Below are 12,945 nucleotides of genomic sequence, written 5' to 3' on the forward strand. Positions count from 1 at the left end.
ATCTGCAAAGCGGCTACCTGGAGTTTTGTGCACACCTTTACAAAACACTACTGTCTAGATACACTCTCTAGATCTGACTCCCAGGTGGGACAGGCAGTATTACGACACCTTTTCGCTACTGTTCCTTCTCATAACCCACCGCCAACTCCGGGTACTGCTCGCTAGTCTATGCACAGCATGTGATTCTAAGCAGATTAACAAACATCAGAAGAGAATGCATTACTTACCGTAAAAGCATTTCTGATGGTTGCATCTGCTTAGATTCACATGCGCCCACCCTTCCTCCCCGCTCGGATGGAAGGAACATAGACTTCCTTTATATATCTCTCTCTTTTCTGTACTCACTCACGTCTAGAAGGCTCCCTCAGGGCAGAAAAATACAAACAGAGGGACCTCGACGCGTGAGGGATTGTGGGTACAACGCACGTCACTATAGGGATAGTGTTTCAGACACGCCTTGTCGACGTCCCCTTTTTCGACTACGAAAAACAAAATGCAATACTCCGCAGTGACCACTGGATGTCAGACCTATGCACAGCATGTGAATCTAAGCAGATACAACCATCAGAAATGCTTTTACGGTAAGTAATGCATTCTCATATATATATATATATATCCTAGAGAAACTGGAAATGTCTGTCTCGAGTCTCCTACCATTTCCAGTCTTTTGATGTTACCGTAACTGCCGCCTCAGTGAAGTAGGTGTCCTACCCATCTGTTCAACAGGAGAAGACTTCCTTGAGCTTTATCAGCTACTATTGACTACAGGAAAAGGCCAAAGCGACACGACTTCTGAATTTATCACTGGAGCCTTTCCCTTGATTAACAGTTTGTTGATTGTGCAACCCCTTTGGTGCATGGGGGCAGAATAAGGACTGTTAACTGAAGTGCATAATTCTTTGTGCCCAACATGATTGATCCTGGCTGGAGTCTGAAATCTTAACACCTGGGTGATAATGGGGGAACGCCAAGTGTAATTTACTGATCTAGTTTGAGAAAGCTAATATTCTCACTTTGCACCTGCTTAAACATCTTCTGTGAAAAATGCATTTTCCTGCCAAAACATTTGCTTGGGAGTATGGTAGGTTAGGTTCACACCTGTATCAGTTTATTAAACCTGTTTGGAGCATGTGTTGTCAAAAGTTGTGATATATTTGTAGAACCCTCCATCCTGCCTCCTTGAACCAGACATTTTAATTCCATTTTTCAGCAACCCAGTATTGGCGAAGCAAAGTTTTGGAGGTAGCAAAGGACTTTCCAGAATATACATTTGCCATTGCCAATGAGGAGGACTATTCCAGTGAACTGAATGACTTGGGTTTGAGTGATAGTGGAGAAGAGGTTAATGTTGGTCTCCAAGATACGCGTGGCAAGAAATATGCAATGGAAGCAGAGGAATTTGATTCTGAGGTCTTAAGGGAATTCGTTTTGTCATTCAAAAAAGGTAAGCTGTTCTCTTCAATGGATAGAAATTCCCCATATGATTTTAAAGGTAATGCATGGGATTTCCTTTTTAAATGGAAAGGTGGACTTAATTATTATGAAAGTGTGCTACAACATAAACATTGAGCATCAAGGCAGGAGTGAAACCTGTATGTTCATGGAATGCCGGGTTCGGACATTGAGGGTTCCTCTTGGCCAATTTTTCTCCTTCCAAAACATCACACGTTTTGTGGGGAGAGGTTCATTTCCAGTGGCCATTTGTGTATTGCTCGTTTAATTTGTATGCCATCAGAAGTGTGTTATTCTGAATTGGAAGTACCTTTCTTTGGATGGGTACATTGATGTACTCCAGAGAACGTTGCATAAGGTGTGTTGCCTTGTAGGTTGGAATCTGGTGGTGTAGAGCGTGGCAGGGTAGTCATATGGACAACATTTTAGAAGATGTGTGTAATTTCACAATTTAGAAACTATCTTCCGTTATGCTCTATTGCTCCAATTAATCATAAATTGAACCACATTCTGCCTTAAAAACCGCATACCACTCAATTTACTCCTAAAAACTTGTAAATGCTCCCATACAAATCTAGGAAACCACGTAAACCTAGGGGCCTGCCCCGTACTTCCACCCAAATAGCTCCTGATCGGTCTTTATCAGTGGTCCGAGCAGAGCTTGCCACAAAGGAACTGTTTTATAGCCGCATCTGGCAAATGATAAGATTAACATGTTTTTATTTACATGAATAACTAGGTACAAATATGGATTACAAAACAATATCTCGCTTGGAGTTCAACGTTTCTCTCACCTAATAGGTGACCCATTATGGATGAGAATTTGTTGTACTACAACTTCATAAAACTGGGACTAAAGTACTCCCATTTCATAATATGAATCAATGTATTGTGCGCCATCTAAACCTAGTGACACTGCAGGTGGTCCCTTCAAGTGCTATTTAATGTGTTTCTATTTTGTTATCACGTCAGAGTCCCTTGATAGTGTTTAAATTAATCGCTCAGTATTTTGGTTCATTATCAGCAAAATGTACGATCAACAAGGTTCTGTTGCAGATTTGTGTAACCTGCACATTTTTGAAGACCCTGCATGTGATCAGGCCCTGGCACCTGTTTAATATACTTCACCTTTAGTCCTTAAAAAGTCCTGAGGCAACCGATGTGCAACGCTGGTGCTCTGTCCAGGCACTTCTTTCCCTTGCAAGCTGTGATTCTCGATTCCTATCGAACTGCAGTTAAATTATGACTTGTTGCTGACACATTGCCTTGTGTCTAGGCCTCGGTCAAAAAGGGCGGCATTTACAAGTCATCTTTAGCTACTAATTTGATAGTGCAACTTTTTTGTTTTTGCTGGCTGGGTACCAAAGTCTTCGTTGGCTTTAATTCGGGGACTGCATCACGGGGAATTTGTGGTTAATTTCATCACAGTGATCCAACAGTGTCTTGGGTCTTACCTGGAGGTCTCCGTCATGGATCTTCATTGTTTTCTTATGTAATATTTGTAAAGCTCATTACTGTCATTATTCTCAAAGCAGTAAGGTATGTCTGGGAATCCAGTAGGCCGTAGTTCTAACATTAAATGATAGTGAACACTACAAGAATATAACTATTCTTTTGGTAGAGATGACTAGTACTGTAGCATTACCCTGTTGGAAGTCAGGGAGTACTCTTATTTGAATGAGTGATTATAAACATTAGAATTTGAAGGTTGCGTGAACCTTCTCATGTGCATATATTCTAAAGTATTCTCATTTTAATTCCCCAAATGAAAATCTGTCTATCATTAAAAAATACCATTGCAATTAAGTTTTTAAATGGTAGCAAGCTGCAACGTCTTTTTGGGGGGGGGGGCAGAGGTGGGAAGCTGGTACAGGTGTACAACACCCACGCTTTTATACCAAAGATATAACCAGTAATTCAACATCCACAAATTGCATGCTCCTTGTAACTAAAACAAAATACTTTAAAACTACTATAGCTTTGAGATGCAAAGAACACTGGGTTCTCATGTAACAAGTACACCAATAACCACTGAGAATTTAATGACAATCCTTCACATAATCAAATCATTAAATCGAATAAGAAAGCACGGCAAGTTGTAAGGAAATTCACAAGAAAACGATGATAAATGTCATTTTAAAAATGTTCAATTATTCCTTAACTACCAGTTCCATGTCATTACATTTATATAAACCCACCAGTCTAGACATTCCAACCAACGCCACTATGCCAAAGATTACAATATATACTGCAGTACTTGACTGTGTCTACGATCTTATCTTAGTCACCCTTCTCTCCACATTATATTCGGTGTTTCAGTTCCCCATCAAGAATATCCGAACCTTGTTCAGGATCGTTATTATAAATGGTACTTTTTCTTTAATGTAAAACCTATTTCAATTTAACGTCAATTCAAAAGAGCATGTTTGTGTGACCACTTAGCTGAAAAATAGTAAGGTATGACTACACAAACAGGTTGGTTCCAAAATGATTGAAGGGAGACTGAGAAGATTGATCTCCAATACGGTGAAGTACTAGAGCAAGGTTGTCCAATTCCAGGCTTTTGGGGGAGGGGGATGGGGGGGGGGGGGTCGAAGGGCACAGAAACATGTCGATTTTCAGGATACCACTCATTAGTATTCATGGGATAAATGTGCATACAGTGATTTTAAATGTATGCAATTGTTTTCTCATGCATGTACATGAGGGATATCCTGAAAACCGGTCAGGATTTCGGCCCTCAAGGCCTATAGTTGGACAACCCTGTACCACTAATAGTATAAGTATGTTTGAAATATTGTGGTATTGGATAGGCTGTCCTGTTTGTGTACATACATAATTATGATCCGACAAGTAATTGGCAGTGGTGAAAACATTCACTTTTTCAATAAGGTTTTCCTATATTCTCTTCTTTTAAATCAATCCTATAATGCATAGTCATTTGATCAATTCCCACTGTATAGTAGTGTTTATTGATCACCTAGTGCATTGTACTATGATTTCATTTGCAAAGCTTGCTTCCTTTGCATTTAGAATTGGATTAAGGAAATGTCCAGCTTCAGGGAGTCCCAGAATGCCGCTGTTTTTCCCGACAGAACTTTACATTTGCATATTGTTCAAAAGTGTCCTGAAGGGGGGGGGGCGTGGCCAGCAGCGAAGCAATGTAGATGTGAACCTCCATTGCTCCCGCGGCGCCCGTGAATATCCTAGTAATCCTTGAATCTGACTCTTTGCAGCACCCAGAAGACCACTGCTGATATCACATACTCCACCATAACCGCGGCTGATAAATTCATCCGAAAGCGCATACGTTTTCCTGCACAAACGGCCTCTGGAAAATCGCCGCAGAGCCCGAGGAGGAGAAGCCAAGATGACCGCCCGCCAAGATTCATCCCGGTAGCCCGATACCGAGGGAACCAACACAACACACAACCTTGGCGGAGACTGCGCCGGAGCTTGAGCGACCAACAGCACCAATAAAATATAACTCACCCAAGACCTCACTGCCGGAGCGAAGCTTGCTGGTGGTCCGCTGATCCCACCGAGGGTCCCTGGCGGAGGCTGATTGCCTGCTCTGGCCGGAACCCGCTGACAGAGCGCGAACACCAGAGACGATAACATGCGAGTAAGCGCAGTCATCCTCCCGTCCTGCCCGAGACGCCAGGCAGCCCATCAGGTGGGCGAAGCAGCGCAGAGCTGCGGCGGAACTGGAGCATATCAAGGTAAATCAAGGCTGTCGCACAGAGGGAGAAGGGCATACCAACGACCCGTGGATGCAGCCCTTTCCCGCGCGGGGAGCAAAGCCAACCTATTGGAGACACAGACCCCGTGGCGCAGCGCACACAAAGTGCTGGCGGTCGGGGCCCGCCGAAACCACTCTTTGGCCTGCTGGAGTCTCGGCAGGTGGATGACCCCCTGAGCGGGCAGGCGCTCGCGGCCGGGTAGCGTCCCCTGGACCCAAACGAAGCACACGGGGCGCTGCCGGCAGCCAAACTGTGAACACCTGACACCGGGCAATCCAGCTAAACAGCCCAGAACAAGACTGGTCAACCATGTACCACTCTGCCAGAGCCCTCGCAAGGAACGGCATTACTGAAGGGAACTGCCAGCCCCCGCAAGGAACGGCATTACTGAAGAACTGCCAGAGCCCCACAAGAGGTCACACACTGGACTAACAATATGTCCCCCTCCATGTATGCATACTTCCTATAATGGAGAGGCATGAGACATGTCTATAAACTGATTGCAACTGCAGAAAGCACATGGGGAATAAGAACTTCCGCAGGGTGGGGAGAAGGCGCTGATGGTCCCCTCGCCAAGAAATTTACGAGCCCGGGAAGGTATCGCACTCCAAAACACCCAGCCAAACACAGCTGATGTTGAGAACCACAGCGAGTACCACAACTGATTGACCCGAAAACCCCTAAATTAAAGTGAACAAGAACATTGAGGTACCAACACCAGTGAAGGGGCGCGAAAGTGATATGCCTGGTGTACCCCAGAAAGTAGGAACACCGAAGGGACACTGACAAAAACGTGAAATCGCAGCACCCTGAGACAACTGGTTCCCCCTACCCTGGGATGTACAGCCGCAGCAAGGAGCAGAACCACTACTAACAGGAAAAGACGCTGAAATAACAACCAGAGTACTATCAAGACACAGACATGCTCCCCCAGCTGGGTCCCGCTGAACCTCCCTGGATGACAACCCACAGCCAACCACCGGCGAGGTAACGCTCCTTGAACACCACGGCCCCGGGAAGAAACCTAAAGCCTCAACAAAAGTCAGGAAGCCCTGGCGTCGCTATAAGAACCGCTGTGACTCCCGGCTCTAACACCTAGCAGTCCAACCTAGGGGAAACGCTCCCCCCACCACCATCCAGTGCCACCACCCCGCAAACATCGACTGATATCCACGACACCGCAGTGGGAAAGAGCTTGCACCCGGAGCTGGCAAAATCCGCAGTCACTATGGGCGAAGACAAACCCAAGAAGCATTCCATACAACATATAAAATGGATCAATACACCACATCAGCCACACAATACCAAGAAGAGCCAGATCCGACCGCCGACGCCCCCAACTCAGAGGCCGCAATATCGCTGAAGGATGTCTTGGCTGCCATAGCCGACTCACATGCTTCCATGGAGCAAAAAATGGACGGCATAAGTATGGACGTGTCTCTCCTCTGCCATGACCTACAAAAACTGACATCTCGCACCAGGGAAGCGGAACAGCGCATCTCCAACACCGAGGATGAAATGCGCAATCTACAACACCAACTGGCCAGCCTCAAAACGGAGCTTAAAACATTGGCCAACCGGGTGGACGATAGCGAAGGCAGGACAAGGCGCAACAACGTCAGGATTCTCGGCTTGCCTGAAAACACAGAAGGGGCGAACATGGAGACCTTCCTTGAACAATGGTTCATAGACATGTTCGAATCTGACACTTTCTCAAAATTCTTCTCGATTGAAAGGGCACACCGCATGCCCTCCGGGAAACAAATTCCGGGTGCACCTCCCTGCACTGTGATTGCCAAGTTTCTCAACTACAGGGATCGTGAGGCATTACTCCAGAGGGCAAGGGCACATTGACTTACAACGGAGCAAAAATTGCTTTCTTCCCAGATTACACCTTGCAGGCACCACATGTAACCTATTCAAATGCACCAACTACAGATTAGCGGTACACACCGGGTTCAACATGGGTTCCCGTGGCATCCTCCTACTAGTACACAAAAGGTTATCTTTTACCCTTAAAGTCACACAAGACCCTAGCGGGAGGTATGTATAGATCAGGGGAGAGCTATGGAACCAGACCATAGCGATGCTGGCAGTTTATGCTCCACCAGCGCTACTGCCGGCACTCATCGCTGACATTACGCCCATAATCACAGGAGATGAATCCGACCTGCTCTTCATTTTACGTGATGTGTAGAGGGAATTACACCCAGGCGCAAGGGAATACTCATTCCACTCTGGACAACATGCCTCACTATCGCGCCTGGATTACTTCTTTCTCCCAGTACCAGACATACATGGGGCCGCAGGCGCAACCCTACTACCCCAAGGCATATCAGATCACTCCCCTCTGCTCATTGAACTGCACACAACCAGACCACGTCCTCCCGCCCCCCACATGGCACCTGAACAATTACTACCTGGGATTCCCAGAGTTCCTAGAATACAAACAGCTAGCACAACGTACTTTGAAACAAACATTGGTTCCGTTGATGATCCAATTGTACTATGGGAAGCCCTTAAACCAGTGCTACGTGGCGAGATCATCCCCTGGACCGTTTCACATAGGAAGAAACACCAACAGGAACTCTTTGAAGCCGAGCAACAAGTCACACAGGCTGAGGCGGATCACTTAGTCCTCGACCAGCCAAACACCCACCGCCTGTTAATACTAGCCCAAAAACGCCTCCAAAATGTAGCGCTGAACTGTGCCAAGCAAGCCCACTGAACAATGCGGGCTAAGATATATGAAACAGGTGACCAGGCTGGCAAAACACTGGCATGGCTAGAAAAAAGACAAGGGCAGTCGCTAAGTCAGGGCGATCGTAACAGGGAGCTCTGAAGAACTAGTGAACGATAAGGATATAGCTGAAAGCTTTGCCTCCTACTACACAGAACTATATAAATCTCCCGAGACGCCAGCAAATACTGCTATACTGAATGAAATCACACTTCCTACCCTTACCCCAGCACAACAGATCCTTTTAGAGAAAGATATTACGGAAGAGGAGCTGGTAGCAGCGATGTCCCGACTCCAAACTGGGAAAATGCCAGGCCCAAATGGCTTCCCGATAGAAACATGGCGTACATTGGGAACGAACATAATAGCCACGCACCTGTTACGAATGTTCCAACACGCCAAAACCTGAGGTTCTCTCCCCGCGGACCTCTGGTGGGCCACGATGGTAGTGATCCCGAAAGCGGACAAACCACTTGACCGCTGTGGCTCATACAGGCCCATCTCCCTTAACACTGAGACTAAAATTCTCGCGAAGGTACTCGCCAACAGATTGCAGCAAGTAATAACAGCATTGATTCGCCCCGATCAATGCGGATTCATGCCGCAAAGATCTACCCGAATGAACATACACAGACTACACTAGCACTCGAGAGAGCCCCCACCCTCCAAGGCTCCTTAGCATTGCTCACAATAGATTTTGAAAAAGCCTTTGATTCTGTGTATTGGGATGCTATATGGGAGATAATGCACTGCATGGGCTTTGGGCCCCAATACATGAGTTGGGTTCAGCTGTTATGAGTCCCCAGAGGCAGAAATGCGAGTCAATGGATGGCCCTCTAACCCCTTCATGCTGGGAAAGAGAACTAGACAAGGGTGCCCTCTGTCTGCAATGATTTTCGCGTTGGCCATTGAACCCTTGGCGATACTGTTGCATACATCCCCATTATGGACAGGTTTTCGCTGGGAAGACGACTGGGAAGACAGTCTCCCTATATGCGGATGACCTACTTATTTATTAAGACGCACACACCTCATGCCCTGCAATAACAAAACTACTCGATAGTTATGGAACATTCAGTGGGCTACGAGTAAATTGGTCCAAATCGACACTATTCCCAATTAACAAACACAGCTTTAGAGCCCCGGTAAATTGCCCGTACAAAATTGTGACAGACCAATTCTGGTATCTTGGAGTACAGGTCACTAGCGATTTTAAAAAAATACGTAGCCAAGAACCTTCACCTAATCACGACAAGATTCACAGAAGATGTCCGCCATTGGGTCTCCCTGCCGCTAACCCTGCTAGTCAGGGCCGCACTGTTCAAAATGATGACCCTTCCCCGTTACCTATACATACTACTAAACGCCCCGTTACATATCCCAAAGGGAGAATTTCAAAGCATCGACCGTGTACTGAGGAAACTGCTATGGCGCAGCGGACACCCTTGCATCGCGCTGAGTACCCTTCAATGCTCTGTGTGGGAACGGGGGGGATTGGTCTCCCGCGCTTTCAGTCCTATTACTGGGCCAGTAAAATGGCCGTGGTTAACGACATGTTACACGAAGATATATCACTGCCACACAACAGGGTGATGAGCACTGGAGGCAGAGGTGGTACCCATCTTGAACATCTTTATTGAATAACAAACCCGAGAAACCTCCAAACCATGCATTCCCACATTTCACGAATCTGGGAGGAGACACACAAACACATAGGCTGGGACGCAAAAATCACCCCTTTACAACCACTATGGGGATACAAGAACCTTCCTGAACTGAACCACCTCCCGAGATGGCATCATTGGGTAAACCAAGGAATTACCGCAGTCGGACATGTAATTGTTGACGGTGGGCTGGTGCCCTTTGAACATTTAACAACTCTCTTCCACCTTCCACTTATGGAACACTACCACTACACACATGCAACACGCACTAAGACCCCACCTCCCAGACCTAGTGGACATGCCAGAAAGCCCCCCCTTGAGAGAAACCTAGTTCAGGAAAGAATTGACACCAAAATAACATCTATGATGTACACTGTCATAACATCTTTCGCCACCACTGAACTGTTGAGCCTAAAAACGAAATGGGAATGGGACGTCGGAGCCTTTCAACCAGAAGACTGGGTAACGAGCCTAATGTACCCACGTGAGATGGCAATCTCTGCCAGACTTCGACTCATACCATTTTTAAAATCCTGCATAGAATATATTACCCCAGGGTCGCACTCCACAGATGGGGGAGGGCTACCGACCCGCTCTGCCTACGCTGCAAAAAAGAGGGTACCTTCTTCCACATACTGTGGGGGTGTGATCAAATCCAACAATACTGGCAACAATGTTGTGACGATCTTACACGAGTACTGGGGAAGGAGATTCACAGAGATCCGAAAGTACTGCTACTTGGGATGGAAGGTGAGGAAGACCTATCCAGATAAGAAAAACTGTTCTGTCAACAACCACAGCGCTAATAAAAAAGGAAGATTGTGAAACTATGGGGTTCAGCAACATCCCCGCAATATGAACAATGGATTGCGGACGTGAACATGTGCATCATGATGGAACGCAGAGTATACACAGCCAGGAGCTGTCCAAAATAGGCAGAAAAAATATGGAAAAAAATGGGAAGACATGCAGTAAACCAGGCAGCTGCATGTACATAACTCAAACTAGACGGTGTATGATACAACCTGAAAGACCTTTACATGGATGATGGTGGAACTCCCGAGACCCATTTCAAAGGTGTGAATGATAAGTTGTTAAGGGTCCTTTGACCCTAATTTGATGTCTGTTGTTGTAACATGTTTTAAAAATCAAACAATAAATTGTGTTATAAAAAAAAGTGTCCTGAATGCAGGGGGTGTGATTACAAAGCAGAATGAACATGAAATGTGAATGTACATTCTGAAGGGTGGCCACTCTATTGAGGAGTACAATGTCTGCCAGGACATTCCCCGAAGATGCAAAGGTAGAGGGGCAGCAGCCACCTATAGGCATGGAATACCATAGGTTCAAATCTTTGAGCTCCCAAACCTGCAAATATACCTTGCAGTGAGCAGAAAACATGGACTGGCAGAGATCATGTTCTATTCTCTTAGGTCCTTTAGGCAGCACCCAGGTTCTTACGAGGTTCCTGGTCCGACATTTAGAAAACATGCTACTTCTAATATATCCGATTCAGCTTTAAAGCACTCGCCTCGGGTGACTTGCTCAGTTGAAAAATAAAAAGACAGATTTTCAAAGTCAAGCCACACAAGATCCACTGCAGGGCTGGATCGCTGGCCATCCTTCTGTTTGGAAGATGTTGCCCTGAAGACTTGATCTCCATAGGCTTGGTCACAGAAACAGCCTCTCCCAGATCCAGCATTGCCCATCCACATCCCTCAAAAGCCCCAATACAGCCACAAGAGTTTTGCCTGCAGAAGAGGTAGGTGGTCTAGGTCTTGGCTCCTGTAGGTCAATGTACAAGGCCTTGCCTAGAGTTTGGGTGAGAGGCGTTGAAGGCTTCAGACGTAGGCCAACTTCACTTCCCAAGGCGTTATGCCAACCCTTTCCCCTTCATAGGCAGATGTCTTCATCAACCAGAGGATGTAAGTGATTTGTTAAAAATAATACCTTCGTGTAGTTCTCAATCTACTGCCTCTGCCACCAATGGTGTATCAGCAAGGCAATAAGAGCAGCCAATAAGTGGACTATTCTGACTACAATATGAAGTGGAATTATTTATTTATTTATTTTAACCTGCCCTCACATCTGCTAGACTGTTTGTATTTCTGGTTGAAATAACGGATTTTGTGGCAAAAAATGTTTTACTTGCCTGTCTTATCCAGCCACACCCAGGCATTGCAAGCTATTCAGCTCCTCAATGCAACTCCTCTTTAGGTATACATCTTACACCCAACACCATTGGGGTCTCAGCAACAAGAAAAAGGTGTTCAATCTCGTCCTTGTCGGCACCACCTCAATTAATTCTGCACACAATGAATGCTCAGACTGTGGCATGGTACTGAACTTGAAAAGACCCTTAATTCGACAAAAGGCATAGCTCTGAAGTGCTCATGGTTTGTTACTATGGGCGTGAACTGTGAAGGCCTGATCAAAGAAAACCTTGAACTTTTTTCACTGCTGCACAGGTTTTGTGCTGGGCATCTTTATCTTCTCCATGACAGGTTTCGTTGTCGGATTTTATTTTTTCCCCCAATGTCAGCAATTTCTAGATATTCCTCGACTCATCATCCTGTTTTTCCACAAAACATGTTCCATGATGTACAAAAGTTCCTGCTAAAGTTGAATCGCCCAGATGTGAAACAGACCTCCCTTAGGGAAAGCTAGCAAGCGACTCTATATGCAGAGACCAAGTGAGGAGGCACAATGCAGAAGCCAGCTGGCCATTCTGCAGCTCCTTTTCACCTCAACAGCCTGACCACCCACTATCATAGGACTGAGGCACATCTGCCCACCTGCAAATGGATGTCCTCTTTTGCTAGCAACGCACCTTATTCCAGTCGCAAATTTCACCCCCTGCGTATTCTGTCCTCACTTTGCATTTCTTTGGTAATTTCCTGTACATATCACACCTACATCCAAACTTGCCTTTGTAACCCTTGTAGCACCCTCCTATTCCAAAACCATAGGATTCCTCCCCTTTGCATACTGCTTGTCAGTTTACGACTTTCTAAATCCCTCTGATGCTCCTTGATGTCCTATTGAACGCCATACCAATCCATTGACACCCCCTCACCCCAAATTACATCTGCCAGTGTCTTTCTATGGTACTTGCCCTCCAACATCGCACACCAGGTGCTGTTTTCTTTCCTTTTGGCCCCAGTACTCATGTAAACCTTCCTATGAGTCATTGACCTTTCTGATAAATTGAAGGCATTGAAATAAACCTATTTTGTGAGCTTTATTTTTTGTTCTACTGATGAAGCTTCTGGTGTACAGTCTCCTGATTCTATGAAATTATACTGAGAAACATTTGACAGTTGGTCACCATTCAAATAGGAAACAC

General features: G+C 45.8%; 1 protein-coding gene across 1 annotated transcript in view; it reads left to right on the forward strand.

The window, feature by feature from the left end:
- The window catches only part of PDIA4 (protein disulfide isomerase family A member 4), a 160,956-nt gene that overhangs the window by 140,349 nt on the left and 7,662 nt on the right, over nucleotides 1-12,945 (forward strand). Inside the window, exon 9 of the mRNA XM_069613345.1 lies at nucleotides 1,211-1,444. Coding sequence (XP_069469446.1) covers nucleotides 1,211-1,444 — 234 coding nt within the window. The remainder of the gene's footprint in view (nucleotides 1-1,210; nucleotides 1,445-12,945) is intronic.

The sequence above is a fragment of the Ambystoma mexicanum genome, chromosome 5p (genome assembly GCF_040938575.1).
Source record: "Ambystoma mexicanum isolate Mex_15411 chromosome 5p, UKY_AmexF1_1, whole genome shotgun sequence".
Lineage (NCBI taxonomy): Eukaryota > Metazoa > Chordata > Amphibia > Caudata > Ambystomatidae > Ambystoma > Ambystoma mexicanum.